The sequence below is a fragment of the Poecilia reticulata genome, linkage group LG16, assembly GCF_000633615.1.
Source record: "Poecilia reticulata strain Guanapo linkage group LG16, Guppy_female_1.0+MT, whole genome shotgun sequence".
NCBI lineage: Eukaryota > Metazoa > Chordata > Actinopteri > Cyprinodontiformes > Poeciliidae > Poecilia > Poecilia reticulata.
This window is the reverse complement of record NC_024346.1, coordinates 28,899,070-28,921,374: the sequence shown is the minus strand read 5'-3', so window position 1 is coordinate 28,921,374 and position 22,305 is coordinate 28,899,070. Positions and strand designations below refer to the sequence as shown.

Below are 22,305 nucleotides of genomic sequence, written 5' to 3'. Positions count from 1 at the left end.
GAGACAAAAATCTATGACTGGAGGGAAAGAAATGAATGGAACGCAGACTTGAGAGCTCATCCGAGATTATTCATGACATAACAGTCACAGCTTTAACTTGCTGTTTATGTCCTTTCTGTTTATTTTATGTATTATTCATCACTAAAAACATGCAGGAATACACTTTAACTATCTTTAGGAATGCTCATTTCATAATAGTGTTTCTACTGTTTCAGGCAGCTGCAGGTTTTTTTTTGGAAGTAAAAATTAGGTGATTTTTAAACTTTCAACAGTAAAAAAAAGAAGAAAGTCTTTCTCTAAAAAGTCAAATTGAACATTCTAAATCTGGAATGACAAACTTGGTTTCAATTTGGTCCATATCACGATCACGAATGTTCTCAGAATGTATTGATACTCATTGACAAACTGTTAAAATATTAATAAATAGATATGTCTACATTCGATAAGTACTTCTTAAAGCTAAACAATATTGAATATCTTTTCATGCTGACGAGTTCCTCCAGTATTTCGGGGGTTTTTTGCACTCAAAATCTCTTATTTGTAAACCAATTTTTGAAATATTTGCAAGAAATTTTACGATATTTGTGCTCATGCGTGACAATAATGTCACTTTTTGCTACCTGTCATATCGATCACGGAGACATCAAGTAATAAGGCAGCAGGGTATAAGAAGTAAGGAATATTGCCACCTACAGGTGGGAGTTTAACGGTGACTCTTACCCAATGTCTTTGACTTTCTTTACGGAAAATTTACAATAAACTCAATTATACGTCAACGCAAAAAATTTGGGATTTCGCATAAATTTAGCCAGAATCACAAACTACTGGAGGGATTGATTGATGTGATTTGGAGGTATGCAAATAAAAACTGCTTCGATTTGATTGATAAAATACTACTTCAGCACACAACTCTTGTTTTGAAGGTTCTGTTCATGCAGCCCTATTGAGTCTAGATGGCCACATAAAATGCTACGGCCACGCACGTTTTCCACACGTCAGACGTAGATAACATGAAGTGGCGACATGCTGACTGTTATCCCAGCAAAAGGTCAAGTTTTCCTGCCTGATTCAGTTAGTTGTGATTAAAACTATCACACGCTGTGGCTGCTGTTGTTGTTTGCTGTTTGTAATTTTGCAGTTAGCCTACAAACCACAGAACATTCCCTTTCCACATTGAATAGTCTGTGCAAGTCGTTTCTTATTACGCACACTGATCTGTGAGTAACAGCGGAGCTACACAGTCACATGGAGACGCTTTCTGCTCATTTAAGTCTTTCCAAACAATCGCCGCTTTAACAATGGAGTACTTTATTACAGAAACCTTATCGACACCTTCCTCTTTCCCTTCAAATTCACATTGTGCCTGTTTTTAACCACTCTGCCAGGTTTCAGTGGTTTTATTTCTTCACTAGGCCTCATACCTTGTCACTCTCCAACCCAAATAGAGTCATCTTAGACTTTTGTTTATCCTCAGGAGCTATTTGGAGTGTGCGGTGAAATATCGGCCCATGAGTTGCCGAACCTGAGGGTTCCTTCCTGCCATGCGCCGCTGCCCTTTAAGTGCTTGTAATGCATCTGAGTGAGTGAAGGAGATTTGGACGGTTGCATAACTCGCTGAGAAAGAAGCTTTACAGGAAGGGAAGTCAGAGACTGCGGTAATTGTATGCAGAAGTAATCACCTTTGCTGTGTTTACAGCGCCACATAAATCGCAGACGTTAATTTTCTTTGTGGCATTTTAAAATAAGAACATGCTGCTCTATTTTACGCCACATTACAGACACAGGCATAAATGCATTTTATTGGGATTTCATGTGATAGACCAACATAAAGCAGTGCATAATTACGATGCGGATGACATGTAGTTTTCAATTTGTTTTTACAAATAAAAATCTAAAAAGGTTGCCCTATATTTACTGTGATACCCCAAGATAAATCTAGTGCAGCCAGCTGCCTACAGAGTCAGTAACTGAGGTTTGGCTGTTCTGTTTATTGGAGAGCAAACATTGTAAAGACGAACGACACAAACAGCTTCAAGAGAAAGTCAGGGAGAAGTTTATGTCAAGTCAAGTTTATTCATATAACACATTTCAGCAATTCAAAAGCTTTACATCATAAAAACATCATACAGACATCAATTATGAAACATTTTCTCTAATACCTTAAAAAATAATTAATAAGGTGCACATCAAATATGTTGATCATTGCTTCACTCACTACTGATCGAAGGCAGCTCTAAACAAATGGGTTTTAAATCTGAATTTAAAGGAACTCAACATTTCAGCTGTTTGCAGTTTTCTGGAGGCTTAAAGCAGGCTTAGATTATAAAACACTCTCTCAAGCTTCAAGTGTCTCACAGAGCTCTGGTGGAGCTGCAGTAGGGAGTTCTGACTAAACCATGGTCTTAGACTGAAAATGTGAATGAGCGCACCTTACACGCCCCGCCCCCTTTCTGTCCACAGCCCCACCCCCCAGAGACGAGTTTGCCGAGAACTCAAGAAATGGTTAGTTTTCCTGTAACGCTTGGTTGTTTTTCCATCATTAGCAACACACAGGCACTCTTGAGCTTGAAGGACGGTATTTGCCAAACGGGGAGGGATGTCAGCAGCACGTACATAAGCATGATTGCCAACACTAAGCCGTTGGATATCTGGTCGTCTTTTGTTTCTTCGTCGTTGTAGACGAATTGTGGAAAAGATTACAAACTGAGATTAAAGCCGCAAGTGGCGTTGGAGGCCCTCACAGCCAAGCGAAGCTCCGGCCCATTTGCCACCGCGGGTTTTCTTGCACCCCCACTCTCTCGCCACCACTGACGCTCTGGCGTAGTTCCCCCAGTCTTGATGTTTTATGGCGAATGGCCAGATTTGAGGCTTGGCCATGCCCTCTACAGGAGACTGTTGGCGCTTTAAAGCAAGTGAGAGCAATTTGTTATCAGTCATCTGACACAAGATCATGTTGATTAGGTTAAGAGAGCCAGAATGGGATTTTTCCCAATAACAAAAGGTCACTTTTTGTACTGAGGGGTCGGGCTTAGGTGAAGTGAGACTATGATGACATAGGATCGTCAGGCATTCAACCAGGATCCCTCATACCAAGTTTGGTGCCAATTGACCTTTCTATGTGAAAGTTGTAGCTGTTGGTTTTCTTTGGCGAGTACGCCAACTTTGGCGCCCCGGAATGCCCCCTCAGCATGTACGAAAACTCACCATTTTGATAACTTTTAATGCCACACCCCTTAACTACATCCTGACCAAAAATGAAGCCGATAGGTGAAAATGCCTAGGAGGAGTTTGTTAAAGTTTGACGAGTAAAATGGAAAAATGGCCAAAATTTGACCTTTGACCCAAAATGGCCGCCTCCCTGAGCATTTTAGGGGGTACCTCCAAGAGACTTTTTCTCTTGATTTGGAGAGATCTACCTACATACCAAATTTCAGATCTCTACGTCCTACGGTTTCCCCCAACTCACTTTAGGGGGGGCGCTGTAGAGCCGTTTGGCCACGCCCACTTAAAATTCTACCAGAATCCGAAAATTTTTGTTGGGGGACAATTTTGGGTTACGTTTGGTGAGGTTTTGAATAGGATAAAGCCCCCAAACAGCCCCGCGAAGTGTCGGAAAAATAAAAACAAGAATAAGAAATCCTGCGATTACAATAGGCCTTCACAGCGCTTAGCTGCTCGGGCCTAATTAATTCAGATCTTCATACCAAGTATGCAATCTACTGCCTTTTAGTGACTGCATTCTCTTTGTTCAGGTCTGAAGAAATGAAGCTGGTCTCTGTTTTGGTTCCTTCTTGAATAGATATAATTATAGGTATGTTTTGATATGATGCTTGGACATTTTATGATCCGCCGGTGGAGTCGGCTGTTTCCTGGTATGTTTCCTGGCCTTGTTTTCTGCTTTTTACTCTGCAGTCATCTGTGCAGCCCCTTGTGACTTCCTTACCGACCACTTCTGTGTTGTTTTGTGACCAGAACAATTCCTCTCCACAAATATTAACCGGAGGCAACGCTTTGGATGTCTGCCCTACTGTTTTAGAATTCTCTCACACGTTTCTCGGCCTCATTTTCTCTCTTTCGCACATGAATGCGCACACAAACAGTGACCTCTCCTGTTGGAAACGGAGCAGGCAGTGAGGAATGCAGATCAGCTCCGTGTTTCCCACAGAACCACTGTCATGTTGACAGTATTTTACAACACCGTAATGGCCGCCCGCCGCGCAAGTTCACATAAATGTCAGGAAGACAGAGGTGAGCCAACTGAACTGTTGACTGTCTGGAAACACGGAGGCAGCTGGATGTCACCGCAACTTACTCTGCTCTTTTATCCCTCTGGTGAACACTTACTAGCACTATTTGGTGTTTTCACAAGTGGATTTTAAAGCACATTGATCTTTTACTAATGATTTCGAAGGTGTTTTAGAGCAAGTATCCAGAGACCTGACTCATTAAACAGCTAGTCCACATTTTCCAAATTCAACATGAAGGTTAAGAAAGAGAAGAAAACTATAAGAAGTTCAGAAGAAATAAAGTTTTTCAACATGGATGGAAATTTGTAAAAAAAAAAAAGTGTCACAAATAGTGCTGACATGTGATCAGCAATTTAGAATAATTTTCTTTCATCATTCAATTGTGCATTCAGAACTGTTTCCTCCTGAGCACAGCACTCCTGTGTTACTTTAGTCTGTGTGTTAAACGTCCCAAAGTTACATTGTTAAAGGAATAGTCCGGCACATATCATGTTAGGTTAACAGATTAAAAATACAGTAGTTAATATATAACTTTAATACAGGGGTGTCAAACTCATTTTCATTTTGGACCAAATCAACATCATAAATGTCCTCAAAGGAATGCTTGTGGCAGAACTCGCGTTTTTTGATGAAAAGTTTTAGCACCATGTGAGGTGGATTTTCTGCAGTATTTAAATAAATGTATTTCACAAAACTGCAATGGAAACACTTTTTCTCGCTTCACACGAATTGCGTGAACAACAGCCGGCGAAAACAACAAAGACAACAGGAAGTAGTGATAGAGTGATGGGGGATTTTTTGGACATTGTACAGCTGGCTCCACCAGCGCTCTCACAGTATCACACACTTCTTAAAAACTTGTGTGTCATTCGAATGTGTTGAATCTATAACTCTTCACCAACTACAGTTTCCCCAAAACGCAGCAATGCTGAATTATGGATACATCTCATGTGACCGTTTAGGTTCGTTGCTGATATGACTTGTAATGACTTGAATATGCTTATGCGCGTATAATTTTAACTTAATTTCTTATTTAATGGAAACAGCGCAATTACTAAATTGGATTTTTGATGGCTTTGTGTCCTTATAAGCCATGAAAACTGTAACAAAAAGTCATAAAAGGAGTAATTTGTTGCTCTATTATTTAAGACATCACGGGAAAGGAAACACTAGGGAATTATAAAGCACACACTAAGCTGTAATAAAAGAAGCTGCATTAAAACAGTACAAACCGAGGAAACGTTGCCATAAAAAGCATCCTCACATTGAGATCAGCAGTGAACTGAGCAGACAGCTTTGGATGTCAGGACTCATCCAGATGGGAGAGATTGATGCTTGGCAGAAACCATTTCAGGCTGCGGCAGCTTGAAAATACACACACCTCTCAGTCTGACTGGTTGGATCATTTCTGCTGTCACGTGAGAACTTCGTTCATCCAAGTCAAACACAAATTACATGAAAGGGTGAAATTCTAATTACATCATAAATACACTTCAATTGTATCTGTGCAAACTACACAACATGCTTTTAACCTTTAATTTAAGTGCATAGAATCAATTCAACAACATTTGAATAAAAAATATCCTTTCCCTGTTTTACCAGTGGAACACCACTGAGTCTTCTTCTGTAATACTTGGTCTCGGCTCCTCTCCTGTGGTCCAGTGCTTCTCTAGTTAACCAGTTCTGCATTGGTTCCGCCATATTTTTTGGGTCATTATTCGACTGAACAAATATTTCTGCGTCACAATTTTGTTTTAGCTCTAAAACTAAAATCTAGCTTTAGAACTATTGCTATTTCTAAATTTAGAAGAGAAACAGGCGCCCAACTTCATAGATACCTCTCCATACTTTACCAGATAAATTTCCAGTACTTTAGCAAACTTCACGTTTTTTTGGTTTGTTTTTGTAATGAAGGGATAGAAATATTTATTCTTGTTGTGATTTAGATAGCGTCTCATGGTTGCTGTGGAGACCTGGTGACCCCAAGGTGCCACTGTTTGCTGCAGATCTCCAACAGTGAACTTTGGAGAATTTATTTATTTATTTTTTATTTTTTACCTGGTTTATTTCCTGCTTACTTTGAGTGTTTATAAAATAAATAAAGATCCCTATTCAACTTAGTGGCCAAATAAAATGGACTTTCACGTCACATCATGGAAACAGAAAGTCAAAGATTGCTTTTCAGATGTTTCTAGAAACTCTGAATTGTAAAAAATACATTTATTTTGTGCCACCGATAATTTTGTAATGTGGTATTTTTTTCCCATTGAACAAATTTTCTCAAATTAAAGGCACTTTTTCCTGAACTCTTTGGTATAAAAATATAAAGACAGCATTTTTGATGAGCTTTGTATTCATCAAAGCTCCTCTTAGCCTTCTTTTATTAACAGAAATCAGGATACATGTTGCCTCCTGAGGGGTAAAGACCAGCCTGTCCTGAGTGGATTCAGAACTGTGATCACAGTAATCATTTCTCATCCTTCAACAGAACCTCCGAAAGATGGAGGAGACCTCAGAGGAGCCCGTCCGAGACCTCAATGAGCTGCAGAACGCCGACTGGGTGGGAAACCACACTTCTTACCTCAGATTTATATTATCCATACCTCAGATTTATATTATCTTTATCATTCTAAATTATGGCTCTGCATCCAAAAATATGACATTTACACGGCCTGACATGCTGGACAGAAACTAATGGAACAAATGTTTGCTCTCTCTGCCAGGCTCGATTCTGGGTTCAGGTGATGAGGGACCTGCGTGAAGGAGTGAAGCTGAAGAAGGTGCAGGAGCGTCAGTACAACCCTCTGCCAATTGAGTACCAGCTCACTCCGTATGAGATGCTCATGGACGACATCAGGTCCAAACGCTACAAGCTGCGCAAAGTCATGGTTAGTCCTGAAGTAAACTTTAACAATCCTGGAGATTAACCCTGCAGACATGCCTCTTGTGGTGCATTCACACCAGCCCTGTTTAGTCCGCTTTAATCAAACTATAGTTCATTTGCCTAGAAGGTTTGGTTCAGTTTGTGTTGAATCTGTAATCAAACTCTGACACACACCAAAAAGTGAACCCTGGTCCGTTAAGAGTTCAAACAAGTTTGATTAAAGCAGAGTAAACAGGGTTGGTGTTGATACATCCTTATTGGTTCATTTCTTTGAGAATCAGCAAAACATTCAGCCTTGGTGCAACCAATGGGGGCCTTTTCCTGGTTCTTATTTTTTGGTTTGTTGCCTATAAATAAGTTTCTTTATAACACGATGGGTTTGGTTAGCGTGTGGGTCTGCTTTGTTCCGTCAGGTTAATGGAGACATCCCACCGAGGTTAAAGAAAAGCGCTCATGAAGTCATCCTGGAGTTCATCAGGTCCAGACCGCCACTTAATCCTGTGAGTAAAAGGAAGTGCTTCAGACTTCAGCACAAAACACAAGAATCCTTGTGAGGAAGCACAGATCGGTCTTTATCTGTAGGAAACGGTGAGCGTTCATGTGGAACAGCTCCGTCCAGCACAAGTGGCTTCTTGGCCCACAGCCACAGACGTCCCATGCTGAGAGGATTTGATTATAACTTACCAGGCGCATTTATTGACAACCTTGGTAAAGAGGTGTAAAAAGCTTTGACAAATTCATCTTTTTCTGCCACAGCGTAATCTCTCACTATAAATAAAGAAAACAATCTATAATTTGAATAGAACAGATTTCATTTGTACGCAACAAACATAGACTGATACTGATATTTGTAGTCAGTGAAAAGCTACGGTCTTCCTTCTGCTGATAAAAATCTGACAGCAAGACCAGCAGATGCTGTTATGGAGATCATTTAATTCATGAAGCTGGAGAGAGGTAACTCCTCTGCCTGGAGGCCATACGCCCTTCATGTCAGTGTTGTATTTTATTTTTTTCCCATTCCACTCTATCTTACCTTGTCCCAGGTGTCGGCTCGTAAGCTGAAGCCTCAGGCTCAGCCTCCTCCGACCCTTCATGAGCGCATCCTGGAGGAGATCAAGGCTGAGAGGAAGCTTCGCCCGGTTTCACCCGACGAGATCCGCAGAGGACGGCTGGGTAAGGAGACTCGTCATGTATTTATTAATGATGCAGCACAAACACGCACACTCCACACAGCATATAAATATAGTTCACATTAAAATGTTTAAGCTGATCACATGCAGTGCGCTTCAGCCTTATTGCTTGGAGCTATTTCAGTTCATTTTGTGCTCTATATCACTAATATTTCTCTCTGCTCTTTGCTGTTGTAGCCACTGCTTCCTAATATTTTATGTCTGTGTGGCTGCTGATGCTTATTAATGTTCTCTGCATTAAAGCTGCAATATGTAACTTTTATTTAAAAATTTATGGTTTTTTACATATTTTTAAAAAATGTCACCATGTTGTGACAGTGTAGTATAAGACAGATAATCTGTGAAAAGATTGATCTCTTCCACCTGCTTCATGTGCTGCTACTGCCACCTGAAGAAATGCAGACCAATCAGAGCTAGGAGGAGGGTCTTGACGCTGTCAAATAACCTTGTGAATGCACTGCTACATGTGCTAATGGCAGAGAAACAACTCACCATTATTTGCCGTCATCTGTGGCCATGCTAATTAGCTGTAGAATTCGCAAAGAGGAGCTCAATTTTTTTTTTTCACATATTATGTGTCTCATTATATACTGTCACGTAATAGAGACAGTTTCAACAAATATATATAAAAATATTTTTTTAATAAAAGTTACATACTGCAGATTTAAACAGTTTGTCATAAAATGAAGGTGGGACAGAAAATAATGCTGAGTGTCTTTGTTTTAATCATAAAGACAAATTCATAGTTACTGCGTCGGCCTCTTATGTGTAGCCGCATACTGAAAAAAAAACTGTGCTGCATCAAGCCTTCCTTATTGTTCCTTAAGGTAAATATTTTACACCTATCAACTTTTTTTTTCTGGTCTGCTGCTAATGAGACCAGCTAGCCTTTCCTTCAACAAGGCTTATTCCTTTAATTTAGCAAAAACATGAAGAATATTAAAATTTTACATTCAAAAATCAAAGTCTTAGAAACTGTTGTATTATTTGTAAATAATAATAAATAACAACAGAGGCATTTTGCTTCTGAAGAATATAAAAACAAAGAAATTATCCAGACATTGTCTGATGATTCAGTCACGCAATTTTCAACCTGATTTAGTTCGACAACCAAAAAAATTTGCCTTTTTACAAATAAGTGAGCGTATCACAACTAAGTGCTAGCAACAGTTTTGGTTAGGAAAGAAGACTTATAGTTAGCCTAAATTACTCCCAATGAGTTTTAAGAATGAATTCAGAGGAGGCCGCTAAAGCCCAATTGAGACAGAGTTCAGCAGCTAACAGGAAGGCTGAGCAGAAGACATTCAGGTCAGATGTTATGCCCCTTTACACCTGCGATCAAAATTGTTAGTGTGGCCAAAAAGCCCAAAATGGTCACTGTAATCACTTGAGGCTACTGCTAACTAGCTACTAATATCCCCTTGCTAGCTAGTGAGTTAGGTTTGTTTCTATCACAGATGCAGCTTTGATGGAAGTGAATAACAATGTTCTAAAAATTAACCAATGAAAATCATAAGTTTCTTTTGAACTGTGGTTAAAAAGAATCATTAAAAAATAAAGTAATGAAACAGATTGATTATACCTACAACTTACTATTTTGTTGTGCAACATTTTGTGGCAATCACTGCAAACAAAATTGGTGGATCAAAGCTTTAAAAAAAAAAAGTGATTAAAACTTGGGCAGAGGCCACAGTAAGCTTTGCTGGCTCTCACAGGCGGACACAGCTACCAGGAATCTGTCAGACAAAATCCATCACAAAAGAGAAAATACCTTTTTTGATGTGAAAGCTGTTAATATTCCTATTAATATTTGCCAGCATTATTAGCCAACAAGAAGCCGATTGCTTTCTCCTGTGTGTGTTAAGTCCTGCTTTAACATGCAGTAACCGCCCCGCGCCGTGACTGTTTCTCGTTGCAGTAATTCGGCCTCTTAGCATGTCTTTCAGTTTTGATGCGTCAGGTAACGTTTCCCTTTGCTGCTTACCTGGCTTTTTATCTCATTTTCTCCACCATGCTGTGGCTGTTCATCTGCTTTATCAGCTCACACACACACACACACACACACACACACACACACACACACACACACATGAACACACACACACACACACACACACACACACACACACATGCTCAGTACTGACTGCGTACACAGTCCATGTCATGCTTCTGTGTGGTGGTTAGCTGTTGCTAAGTGGGACACTGATCAGCAAGAGGATCCTTATGGGATCAAACACTGCAGGCAGCAGAGCAAATACACTGAAACTAATTTTAATAAATGGGGCTCTGGAACTTATTTTTAAAAGGTTTTCTTGTATTAGAGAAAAATATTATAAAAACCAAGTTACAGAGTAGCTGGAGGAAACTGTGTGTAGCTTATCAACTAAAGGGCACAAGACACCACTCACAAACTAAGATTACAGAATACAAAACACAAAGAAGAGGGATAATTATATTTATGCACGTCATTTAGTCTGAGGCTTGCCTTTAAATACATATATTGCCGTGAAATTTACAAGCAAGTTGACTTTAAAAACATTAATCACATGGCTTTAATTTGTGTTGCGGCGGAACTATTTAGTCATATCTTCCATATAGTGTTTTTTTTTAATGTCAAGCAAAAGTTTGAGTCACGTATAGACATTTTGATTGCATTCTGTGACTTGAGGTGGATGAGGTTACCGCTAACTAGATGCTAGTATACCCTTGCTAGCTAGCTGGCGGCTAGCTTTTGTTTTTGCATCTATGAAAGATGTAGATATGGATGACAAAAGGGAAAAAGATTAAAAAGATGAACTGCAATTAATGTCTTTGACTAAATAAGAATGTATGAAGATCTTTAGCTAATCTCACCTGCAGTACCATTTTATTTTCAGTGATTCAAGGATTAAAGGATTTTTAATTGTCATGCCATCTTTCTTGTTTGTGGTACGCAATTTGGACTCAGGTCCCAGATTAAGAAATTTACTACCCAAAAGATAAATAAATAATAAAGCAACATTTGAATATTTATAACATGTTACATTTTAATATTTTAATTAAATAAATATTATTTCTTTAATCTATTTTTAACAGACCAAAATCAATGTTGGGAAATCAAAATTGAACATAAATTTTTTTTAATTAGAAACCATATTTTGAAGGATCACTTGATTTTCTTTCAGTTTATGAGAAATATTTTTGACCTGGAAAAATCTCTGTATCCTAATCCCAATGTCACCAACCAGAAAAAAACCAATAGCTGTTGCATAATCAAATCTGTTCTTAAAGATTTTCTGCATGCTCTATTTTTTTTTCCAATTTCTAAGAGCAGGGAATCCCCCATTTCTCATTAAAACGGTGTCGTCCCAAAGGAGGAGATTAAGCCCGGCTCTCTGGCTGGTTGGAACAGATCGTTTTGCCTTGCAGGCAGTCTAGGACATTTAAAGATGTGTTGCTACTCTGGAGCTTTCAAAAGAAAATTACAACTCAGGGACTGAGTTATTTACAAGGAAAAGTGTAGTTAAGTTGAACGATATGAATAATGTCATTGCTTTGTGATGAACATTAGTTTTTAGAACTGTGCCATGTTGAGACAGGCAGATATTTAACCAGAAAGGTTCTTCTCAAAGATCTGCTCCATATGTAAAAGTGTCAGACCACTGTCAACCACATGCTGTCATGGTAACCTCTAATCTACAATCTGAAATGCCTGCAGAGGCAGTATGATGCTGTGGTCCAGGTTGCCTCCTACTGATGTCAGTGTCCCTCATCATACCACAGTCTTTAAGTCCAACCCTCTGCCATTTATGTTTTCTGGTGATCTGTGTGTGTTGTTTTGTGTACAGTTGTTCATCTGTAATGACAGATTGAGTCAACTGTTTTTTTACAGATGCAATGTTAATATCTGTGTTGGTCCAGATATTGAAAAGAATTCCAGAGAAGCTCTTGGGGACAAAGTTCCAGACCCATCAGTGCAGATCTAGTCAGTCTAATTCTATGCTTTATGCTCCGAGCCACGTCATCATTTATGTCACGTTATATTTAGAATATAATTACACTTTCTGAACCATTTGAAAAAAAGGTTTGTTTATTTCTATACGTTTGACTAAAACAGTCAACCTATTGTTTTTGTGAGTTTCAGTTTCTTTATTATTTATTTTAATTTAGCTGCTAATTACACTGACTGAACAGATTAAAGTTGTGTTTTTTTGTTGTTTTTTTTTGCATGTTTGAGCATGCTCGTGAAGCTGCTGGTGTATTTAAATGTGCTCTGCTGGTGCAGAGTAATCAAATAAATGAGTAATTCAGTACATCCATGTCTGTACTTTAAAGAAAGAAACATTTTAAGTCAATTCAGCTGTTTTTCTGTGTCCAATCCGTATTGGCCGATATCACGCTTTTTACTTCTTCAAACCAAACTTGCAAATGCAAGCCACAAATGAAAGATTGACGCCTTCATCTATACAGTGATATTCTAGAAAAGTTCAAAGGAAACAGTTTTGAAATCTCTCAATCAGGAACAGGGAAGAGAAAGACTTAAAACTTGTTAAACTGTTAGCTGAGAAGGTACTTCAGCCATCAGAGAATATGGATTGTTTGGATGCCATTAATGGTTAAGTTGTATTATGTTCTCTGTGCTGCTCTAATAAGAGAGGTGTCTACCTTTTAGGTTTTGGCAAAACTCGCAGTATGCCTCAGGATTTGTTCCGTACAGGAGTAGGTAACGTATCAGCAATGCTGCGGTTTGAACAACCTTGTTTGGCTTTAATCTTTTGGCCTTATCTGTCTCCCCTCCCTGGCTGCAAACTAACGTCTTCCAAATAAAAAACAAAAAAGAAAGAAAAACTCGACTGCTGGGAGCTGAAAGAACTATGCAGGATGCAAAATGATGTCTGAGTGAATCGCTTAAAAGTCTTTTTTTTTCTTAGAAATGTTGGGTTTTGGAGAGGCTTACACTCTTGCACCTCCTCTTACGCTCCTCGTTTTCTACTAAACTTTTTGAAGGTTTTTTCCTTTGCTTTAAATATTTTGCTCTCATCCCAGTTCCAGTTTAGTCAATACAAAGTAAGGACTTACATTTGAGGATTTTATTCACACAAAAAGATAAATATTATCACGGTTAGTGGTAGATAAAAGGATGTCATAGATAATCTAAATACTTAATTTAACCTGTCTGTGTTTTCTACGTTATCCTTTGAGCCTCCAACCCCTCCGCATCCCTCCCCAAACTCCTCCACCCTCAAATGGATCTCCAACCCTGGTCCTCTGTGGCAGATTAAATTCCATCCTTTCACTCAAACGAATCTGGTTGCCATTTCACAAATGGGGAGGGGGGGTAAGAAAAGAGAAAACCAATTTAAAGATCCGATGTAAAACCCAATGAGGATGCAACAGAGCACAGGAGGAGGCGGGTTGAGATCCATTTGATCTGCTTTCCCTTTCTGTCGAGTGACCGCCTTCTGCGTGGCTCTGTGCAGATGAGTTCAGTCCGTACATGGGCAGGAGGACATCCAGTTCTCTGTCTCTGACCAATGGGTCACGCTCTCCCAGAGCGGAGCCCTCCGGATCTCAGTCCGTCCCTCAGAGGAAGAAACTCCTGAAGGCGCCCAGCCTGGCTGAGCTGGACAGCTCTGACTCTGATGTAAGTTTTTTTTTTTTTTTTTTAAGCTTCACCTTTCAGAAGCAAAAAGACGACTGCAGGGCATGGTAACATTTGTGTATTCAGGATGAGTTGGTGGGGCGCACGTCGGCGAGCAACTCCAGCGTGGCAACGTCTTTGATGGACGATACGTCCCCAGAGTCTGCACTGGGAAAGAAAAGTGAGTCAGGAAGATTGTTTTTTTTTTTCACCTTTCATCACAGCTGAATTGGCTGCATAATAAAAACTTTTACCTGATAGCAACAAGTGAGATTTAATCTAACAACCTTGAAAGTTGTGACTTAGAGTTTACAAGTATTTGATACACTGTTGATTTTTCAGGTTTTCCCACTTGCAAAGCTTGTAGATGACAAATTTTTATCATAGGTACTCTTCAACTGTAAGTGATGGAATCCAAAATAAAAATCCAGAAAAATGATTTTTAAATAATTAATGTCCATTTTATTGTGTGAAATAAGTATTTGATCATCTATCAACCAGTAAGAATTTTGGCTCTCACAGACATGTTAGTTCTTCTTTAGGAAGCCCTTCTGTTCTCCACTCATTACCTGTATTAACTGCACCTGTTTGAACTCGTTACCTGTATAAAAGACACCTGTCTACACACTCAATCAATCAGACTCCAGCATCTCCACAATGCCCAAGACCAGAGASCTGTGTAAGGACATCAGKGATAAAATTGYAGACCTGCACAAGGCTGGGATGGGCTACAGGACAATAGGCAAGCAGCTTGGTGAGAAGGCAACAACAGTTGGTGCAATTATTAGAAAATGGAAGAAATACAAAATAACGGAAAATCTCCCTCGGTCTGGGGCGCCATGCAAGATCTCACCTCGTGGAGCATCATTGATCTTGAGGAAGGTGAGGAATGAGCCCAGAACTACATGGCAGGACCTGGTCAATGACCTGAATAGAGCTGGGACCACAGTCTCAAAGAAAACAATCAGTAACACTCTACGCCGGCAAGGATTAAAATCCTGCAGTGCACGCAAGGTGCCCTTCCTCAAGCCAACGCATGTCAAAGCCCGTCTGATGTTTGCAAATGACCATCTGAATGATCCAGAGGAGGAATGGGAGAAGGTCMTGTGGTCTGATGAGACAAAAATAGAACTTTTTGGTTTAAACTCCACTCGTCATGTTTGGAGGAAGAAGAATGATGAGTACAACCCCAAGAACACCATCCCAACCGTGAAGCATGGCGGTGGAAACATCATTCTTTGGGGATGCTTTTCTGCAAAGGGGACAGGACGACTGCACCATATTGTGRGRAGGATGGATGGGGCCATGTATCGTGAGATTTTGGCCAACAACCTCCTTCCCTCAGTAAGAGCACTGAAGATGGGTCGTGGCTGGGTCTTCCAGCATGATAACGACCCAAAACACACAGCCAGGGCAACTAAAGAGTGGCTCCGTAGGAAACATCCTAAGGTCCTGGAGTGGCCTAGCCAGTCTCCACACCTGAATCCAATAGAAAATTTTTGGAGGGAGCTTATAGTCCGTGTAGCCCAGCGACAGCCCCGAAACCTGAAGGCACTGGAGGAGGTCTGTATGGAGGAGTCCCTGCTGCAGTGTGCAAACCTGGTCAAGAACTACAGGAAACATCTGATCTCTGTAATTGCAAACAAAGGTTTCTGTACCAAATATKAAGTTTCTTTTTTCTGGTGTATCAAATACTTATTTCACACAATAAAATGGAAATTAATTATTTAAAAATCATACATTGTATTTTTCTGGATTTTTGTTTTRGAKTCCAWCACTCACAGTTGAARAGTACCTATGATAAAAATTACAGTCATCTACAAGCTTTGCAAGTGGGAAAACCTGAAAAATCAACAGTGTATCAAATACTTGTTCTCCCCACTGTATGTAATGTGTGATTTCTTTTGTTCTGTGGTTAAAAGAATAGTTCAGGACTATTAAAGTGAGGTACTGGTGAAATGTTATAGCAGTCAATGTCTTACTATACAATACAATAACTAGTCTTAAGTCACATGCTTGTTAAGGACACAGTAAAGTACATCAATGCATCAAAAAGTTAGAAGTCTGCTTTAGGTCTTCTTAAGCTAAATGTAAGCTAAATGTTAGTTGAACCTCTGGGTTCAACTAACCTGAACTCACACTAAAGATGCCAGCAGAGTTCTCTACTGCAGGTAGGGTGTTAACTTCTCATCAGTTCAAAAATAATTTCTGATTGAAGTTTCCTCCTTTGTTGTCTGTCCTTTTTTACACCAGCCCCTCCCATGTTCCTACCCATCTCCTCCACACCTCAGCCAGAGAGGCGTCAGACGCCCCAGAGGAGACACTCCATCGAGAAGGAAACGCCCACCAATGTCCGACAGTTCCAGCCACCGTCCAAGCAGAACTCCAAGTCTCTGGTTAGTGAGATCCCCGCTTTCTTTCACTCCTAAACTGTGAAATGCCGTCTGAAACGCTAGCTGCCTTTCTATTGATTATATAAAAGTGCCCAAATTTAAATAGTGAAAATAAATTTGCTTAGCAGAAAAGTGCCAATTTATAAAAGAACTCACGATTTTTGCACTAGGATGAGGTGGATTTCAGCCGCATCAAAATTGGTGTATTTCATAAAACTGAATTGGAATGGAAACGCTGTTTTTGCATGAGTCACATGATCAACAGCCGGATGTTACTACTGGCAAAGACGACAAAGAAGACGACAGGAAGTGGTAATAGGAGGATGATAATTTTGTGTGTGTTTTTTTTTCCTGGACAGTTTGTAGCTGGTTCCATCACAACTCTGATTGATGAGTTCTAGCACCATGGATGAAATATGAATACATCTCATGTAACTGTTTACATCTGTTACTGCCATGATTTTTATGACTTATCGCATGAACAAGCATAGTCACGTGTAATTTTTATTTCATTTCTTTCTTAGTGGAAACATTGCAATTGGGAAGTTGTGTTGTTTTACATCAGCAGAATATCGACAAAGATTTGCACACATTTGATTTGTGGAAATTGGAAATTATGTGAAAGAATAACCAAGAAGACAACTGAAAACTTTAAAGAAGTTAACTGCATCTTGCTTTGGTTTGAAAGTTAAATAGATCACTGTTTTCATTTTAGCTCTCTCCTTTGGTCGCCCTTTCTGTAAAGTACAATCAGTTACTCAATCCGGCTGCTCTGTTCTCCTTCTTCCCCACAAACACCTCGTCCGTCTTCACATTCAGATCGTCGGGGCGACAGCCTCTCATCCTTCCTGGATCACTTCCCTCCTGCTCCTCCTCTTCCACCCGTCTCCCCCAGCTCTCCATTCTTTGCAGAGCTCCCACCCCGCTGAGGTGTTTCTGTTGGGTTTGGTCAAGGTGCTTTTTGTTCTGTGCAGAAGTGTTTGCATCAGACAAAGGGAGTCACTTAAGGTTAGCCAGTCTCCTCTCAGTCAGTCCTGGTGCTTTAACTGTAGCCCTGCCATCCTCTCCTAATGCTTCTTTAGACTCCATTTACCAACGATAACAGCAAACTTCTGCCATGTCCTGAAGTTACTAACCAGGGTTACGGACTTTGTGGCTTTTCTAAACTTAGCGCAAGTAGATACTAAAACAGTTTCTGGAATATCGAGTGCTGGCACATCTAGTGTGTATGTTTGCTTTTGGTGCACCTCTGTTTTGTAGAGTGCAAGTGTTTGTCTTCAGGGAAGAAATGTGTAGAAATCACAGTGTTCAGCTGAGTCAGGATGAGGCAGCTTACTTTACTCTCGTGTCACCATTTTGTTTTAGACATTCTTTATCCACACTGAAGGATCAAATCTTAATCTGAGGATGAAAAGTCAAAGCTGTGTGATGATCAAGTAATCATTAGCTTTAAGCATTCACAGCACTGATGTGAGTGGATCTTCTTTAAAGTGAAAGAAAAGAAAAAAACTGCAAAGCAAAGGTACTGGCATACAGCCTGTGTTTAAAACTTGTTTTGCTGGTGAGTTCTTCTTTTATTTTATCTTGTCTTGACAAGAATTCCACAGTCCCGCACATCCCATACTAAAACACAATTGAATAAAAATGTAGTTTAAATTACTTTTTTAAAAATAATTTTAAAACATTGATTCAGGACCAGTTTCGCGTGCCACAGCGCTACTTTCTTGTTGCCATTCTTCCATGAAGATTTGGTTTTGGACCTCTGTATCTCCTCCAGTTACCATGGCCTATTTAGACTTTTCATTTTTGGATGATGTCTTCACATTTCTCTGTGAGATTTCCAAAGCCTGGGATATTATTTTATAGCCCAACCTGGCTTTGATCTGGCTAAACCACACACCTTTTTAGACTTTGACAGAATTCATACTGGAAATACTTCACACACTCTTAACTGATCATAAGTCAGTTGTTTACACTGGATTGAATTTGGGGGTATAAAATTAAGAGGGTCACACAGATTTCCATTTGTCAAAAAAAAAAATTAAAACCATGTATCCTTTTGCTCCACATCTAGTTATTTACTATCGTGTTGGTCTATTACGTAAAATCCCATATACATTGAACTTTACAGTTGTAAAATGACAAAATATCAAACAAATCACTTCAAGATACAATATTTTGGATATTTTAAAACGAAGAGATGCGACACTTGTTCGTTCAGTCAGCTTTTTCTGCACAATGTGAATATATCACAAAGTATAAATGCATTTTTTAATGGTTCTTTAAAGGCTGACGTGGTATAGAGGGGTTAAAAAAACGGTTATAATTTTGCCTCTGGTTTTGAAATGTTTGGGTTTAAATAAGTGTGTTGTTTTGTTGGGGGGGGTTTGCAGGAGGAGTTTTGTTTCCCCGTGGAGTGTCTGTCTCTGACGGTGGAGGAAGTGATGCATATCAGACAGGTGTTGGTGAAAGCAGAGCTGGAGAAGTTCCAGCAGTACAAAGACATCTACAACGCCATGAAGAAGGGCAAGGTACCATTAAATGAATCATATGGCCGAGGCTTACTCCACGCTTAGCAGAAACAAGTCAGGGTCATCTGATTTCTACCAGATCTTAAAAACAAAAACCTATTTCTTGTTTTGTGATGCGTTTAGAAAAAAATGACTAAATCTAAGTTATAGTCCCATGAACTGTATTCATCTACTAATACAATGCTAACTGATGAGGACCAGATAATGTCATTATTAATTATTATTATTAATAATGACATTAAACGAGCCCGGCAGTAAGTCGGGCTCGTTTCCGGTGAGAGTTGGACTCCGCCAAGGCTGCCCTTTGTCACCGATTCTGTTCATTACTTTTATGGACAGAATTTCTAGGCGCAGCCGAGGTGTTGAGGGGATCCGTTTTGGTGGCCTTAGGATCGCATCTCTGCTTTTTGCGGATGACGTGGTCCTGTTGGCTTCATCGGAACGTGATCTGCAGCTCTCACTGGAGCGGTTCGCAGCCGAGTGTGAAGCGGCCGGGATGAGGCTCAGTGCCTCCAAATCCGAGGCCATGGTCTTGAGCCGGAAAAGGGTAGAGTGCCTTCTCCGGGTCAGGGGGGTCGTCCTGCCTCAAGTGGAGGAGTTTAAGTATCTGGGGATCTTGTTCACGAATGAGGGAAGAAGGGAGCGGGAGATCGACAGGCGTATTGGGGCAGCGTCTGCCGTGAAGCGGGCGCTGTACCGGTCCGTCGTGGTGAAGAGAGAGCTGAGCCAAAAAGCGAAGCTCTCGATTTACCGGTCGATCTACGTTCCCACCCTCATCTATGGTCATGAGCTTTGGGTCATGACCGAAAGAACGAGATCACGGGTACAAGCGGCCGAAATGGGTTTCCTCCGCAGGGTGGCTGGGCTCTCCCTTAGAGATAGGGTGAGAAGCTCGGTCATCCGGGAGGGACTCAGAGTAGAGCCGCTGCTCCTCCACGTCGAGAGGAGCCAGTTGAGGTGGCTCGGGCATCTGGTAAGGATGCCTCCTGGACGCCTCCCTGGTGAGGTGTTCCGGGCACGTCCCACTGGGAGGAGGCCTCGGGGAAGACCCAGGACACGCTGGAGGGATTACGTCTCTCGGCTGGCCTGGGAACGCCTTGGGRTTCCCCCGGAGGAGCTGGAAGAAGTGGCTGGGGAGAGGGMAGKCTGGGCCTCCCTTCTGAAACTGCTGCCCCCGCGACCCGACCCCGGATAAGCGGAAGAAAATGGATGGATGGATGGATGGATGGATGGATATTAATGTAAACTCTTGGGAACATGTGTATTTATTTCACAACTTTGTACATTTTTCTTCAGAAAATAGTTTTCTGTTGTTGAGTGTGCATGTAGATGTCAGTGGACTAAATAATTCTCTTCATGTTTTATTGCAGCTTTGCTTCTGCTGTCGAACCAAAAGGTTTTCCTTCTTCACCTGGTCCTATACCTGCCAGTTCTGCATAAAGTAAACCTTTTCATATTTAGAAATCAATACAAGCTGGACGTCTCATCGTGTTTTGCATTATTGACTATAATTGATGTTTGTTTTATTCTGTTTGTAGGCCTGTGTGCTCACAGTGCTGCAAAAAGGTACGTCACACAGAATGAATCCATCAGCCAATCAGCTCACTGTGGCGGCAGTGTGATTGTGTATTAGGGCCATTGTAGACAGAAAAAAAGGAGTCAATTTTCACCAAAATATTTTTAGATTAATCTCAGAAATTTTATAGAAAAAACTAGAGAAATTTCTAAGTTCCAAAATTTTTATCTCAAAATGTACGTTTTTTTTCTATCAAATATTTACATTTAAAGGCTCAGAAATTTCCTTTTTTCCAGAAAATTTCTGGGATTAATCTCAAAATTTCTGAGTTCTTTTCTCATAATTTTTCCACTTTTGTAGCTCAGAAATTTCCTTGTTTTGTTTTTTTTCTAGAAAATTTCTGAGATTAATCTAAAAGTCTTTTGGTGGAAATGTATTCATTTTCTTTTTCTATGTACAATGGCCCTCATGCGTCATAAATACAACTATATACCACTGATAACATTTTTGCCTTCAATTTCTACCAGATGCGGCTTCCATCTAAACCATATTCCAGTCTGCCTATCTACTCCATCGGATCCACCAACACTCTGCCAAGAGACAGAATAAGTGCCATGGCTGCCGTAGGACAAGGCCTCTCTGTGGCCGGAGGGCCGGGGCCGTCGACGGCAGCGGGAGGGGCCACTTCCACCCCGACTTTGAAAGGAGCTACGAAGGCAGCATCTAAAGGAGCTGGGAAAGCTACGGGAGCGGCTGCAGCTGCCAAGGCCGACAAGCCGTCAGGGAGCCAACAGCGCCACAGTATCCACAAGACCATGTCCAAGTAAGAGCTCCAGAACTCCTCATTTGCTGCCAGAAAAAAAGTGAATTATTCTGCATTAAAATACACATAGAAATAATATGAGAACAGCTTGTACAATATTGCGGTTTTAAAGCTGAGAAGACAAAACAGTGCAGTGTTCCTAATTCTGAACTGTGTCTTCTTCAATAAGCTGAGGCTTCAAGTTTGCTGCTTCACACAGCCGGCCACTGACATCTAGTGGAGAGAATTAAAATTGCAAGTCTGGAAGATTACAGACTTGCAATCTTCCAGACTTGCAATTTTAATTCTCTCCACTTAATTTAATAAATTAATGGACATTTAAATGTCCATTAATTTACTAAATAAATAAATGTCCATTTATTGGACATTTATTGTCCAATAAATGTCCAATAAACTGTCCATTTATTGGACAGTTTATGTCCAATAAATGTGAATATATATCCTGATTGTCAGAGTAAAATAATCTTTTGAAAATAATAACCTTTAAGCAGGTATTAAACATACTTCTCACAAAGGACACACTACTGTTTTAAAAAAAAAGCTTTTAATCAATCAGTTGTGTCCAAAACGCAAAATGTGTAGGTGGAAGGATAAAACTATTATAAGTTCACTTTTTTTTATACATACAGCATTTTCCAAATCCAAACAACTGAATCTTTTCTGTATATTATTCTAAAACATATCTACTGGGAGTCAGTAGACAAAATCAACAATCATAATTAAACCTTGTTGTACTTGTTTAGCAAATGATTTTATACATTTTTTACATTTCATGCATGTCTGGGAAATCCTTTAATGTCCCATGGTAACCATTTAGCTGCTCAAAACGCCTGGGTGGATCTAGCTCCACCGTCCAGACGCAGCTCCTCCTGAGAGCTTCTGAGCTTCTGCCTCACAGAGCAACCCTCCTCTGTGACTCCACAACTCGGCTCCTTCAGACTAGCCAGCAGCAATTAGTAACACTTTTAACACCTGGTGGAACTGCACATACTCTTAGCTCATTATAGGAGCCACTTCTCAGTGCATCTCTGGTGAAAACATTGTTAAACGGTTAATGGAGGAGTGATCACTTCCTGAAGGCGGGGTCTCAGAAAAAACTGT

General features: G+C 40.2%; 1 protein-coding gene across 3 annotated transcripts in view; it reads left to right on the top strand.

Moving 5' to 3' along the window:
• Positions 1–22,305, top strand: part of spire1b (spire-type actin nucleation factor 1b) — a 38,830-nt gene that overhangs the window by 15,220 nt on the left and 1,305 nt on the right. The window contains exons 5-16 of one of the 3 annotated variants that reach the window (XM_008431788.2): positions 6,736–6,807; positions 6,971–7,135; positions 7,545–7,631; positions 8,175–8,304; positions 12,973–13,023; positions 13,781–13,944; positions 14,029–14,122; positions 16,195–16,337; positions 18,728–18,865; positions 20,236–20,306; positions 20,404–20,431; positions 20,909–21,204. In XM_008431788.2, coding sequence (XP_008430010.1) covers positions 6,736–6,807; positions 6,971–7,135; positions 7,545–7,631; positions 8,175–8,304; positions 12,973–13,023; positions 13,781–13,944; positions 14,029–14,122; positions 16,195–16,337; positions 18,728–18,865; positions 20,236–20,306; positions 20,404–20,431; positions 20,909–21,204 — 1,439 coding nt within the window. Of the gene's footprint in view, positions 1–6,735; positions 6,808–6,970; positions 7,136–7,544; positions 7,632–8,174; positions 8,305–10,239; positions 10,282–12,972; positions 13,024–13,780; positions 13,945–14,028; positions 14,123–16,194; positions 16,338–18,727; positions 18,866–20,235; positions 20,307–20,403; positions 20,432–20,908; positions 21,205–22,305 lie in introns of all 3 variants that reach the window. The other 2 variants (XM_008431789.2, XM_008431790.2) reach the window with 2 other exon arrangements.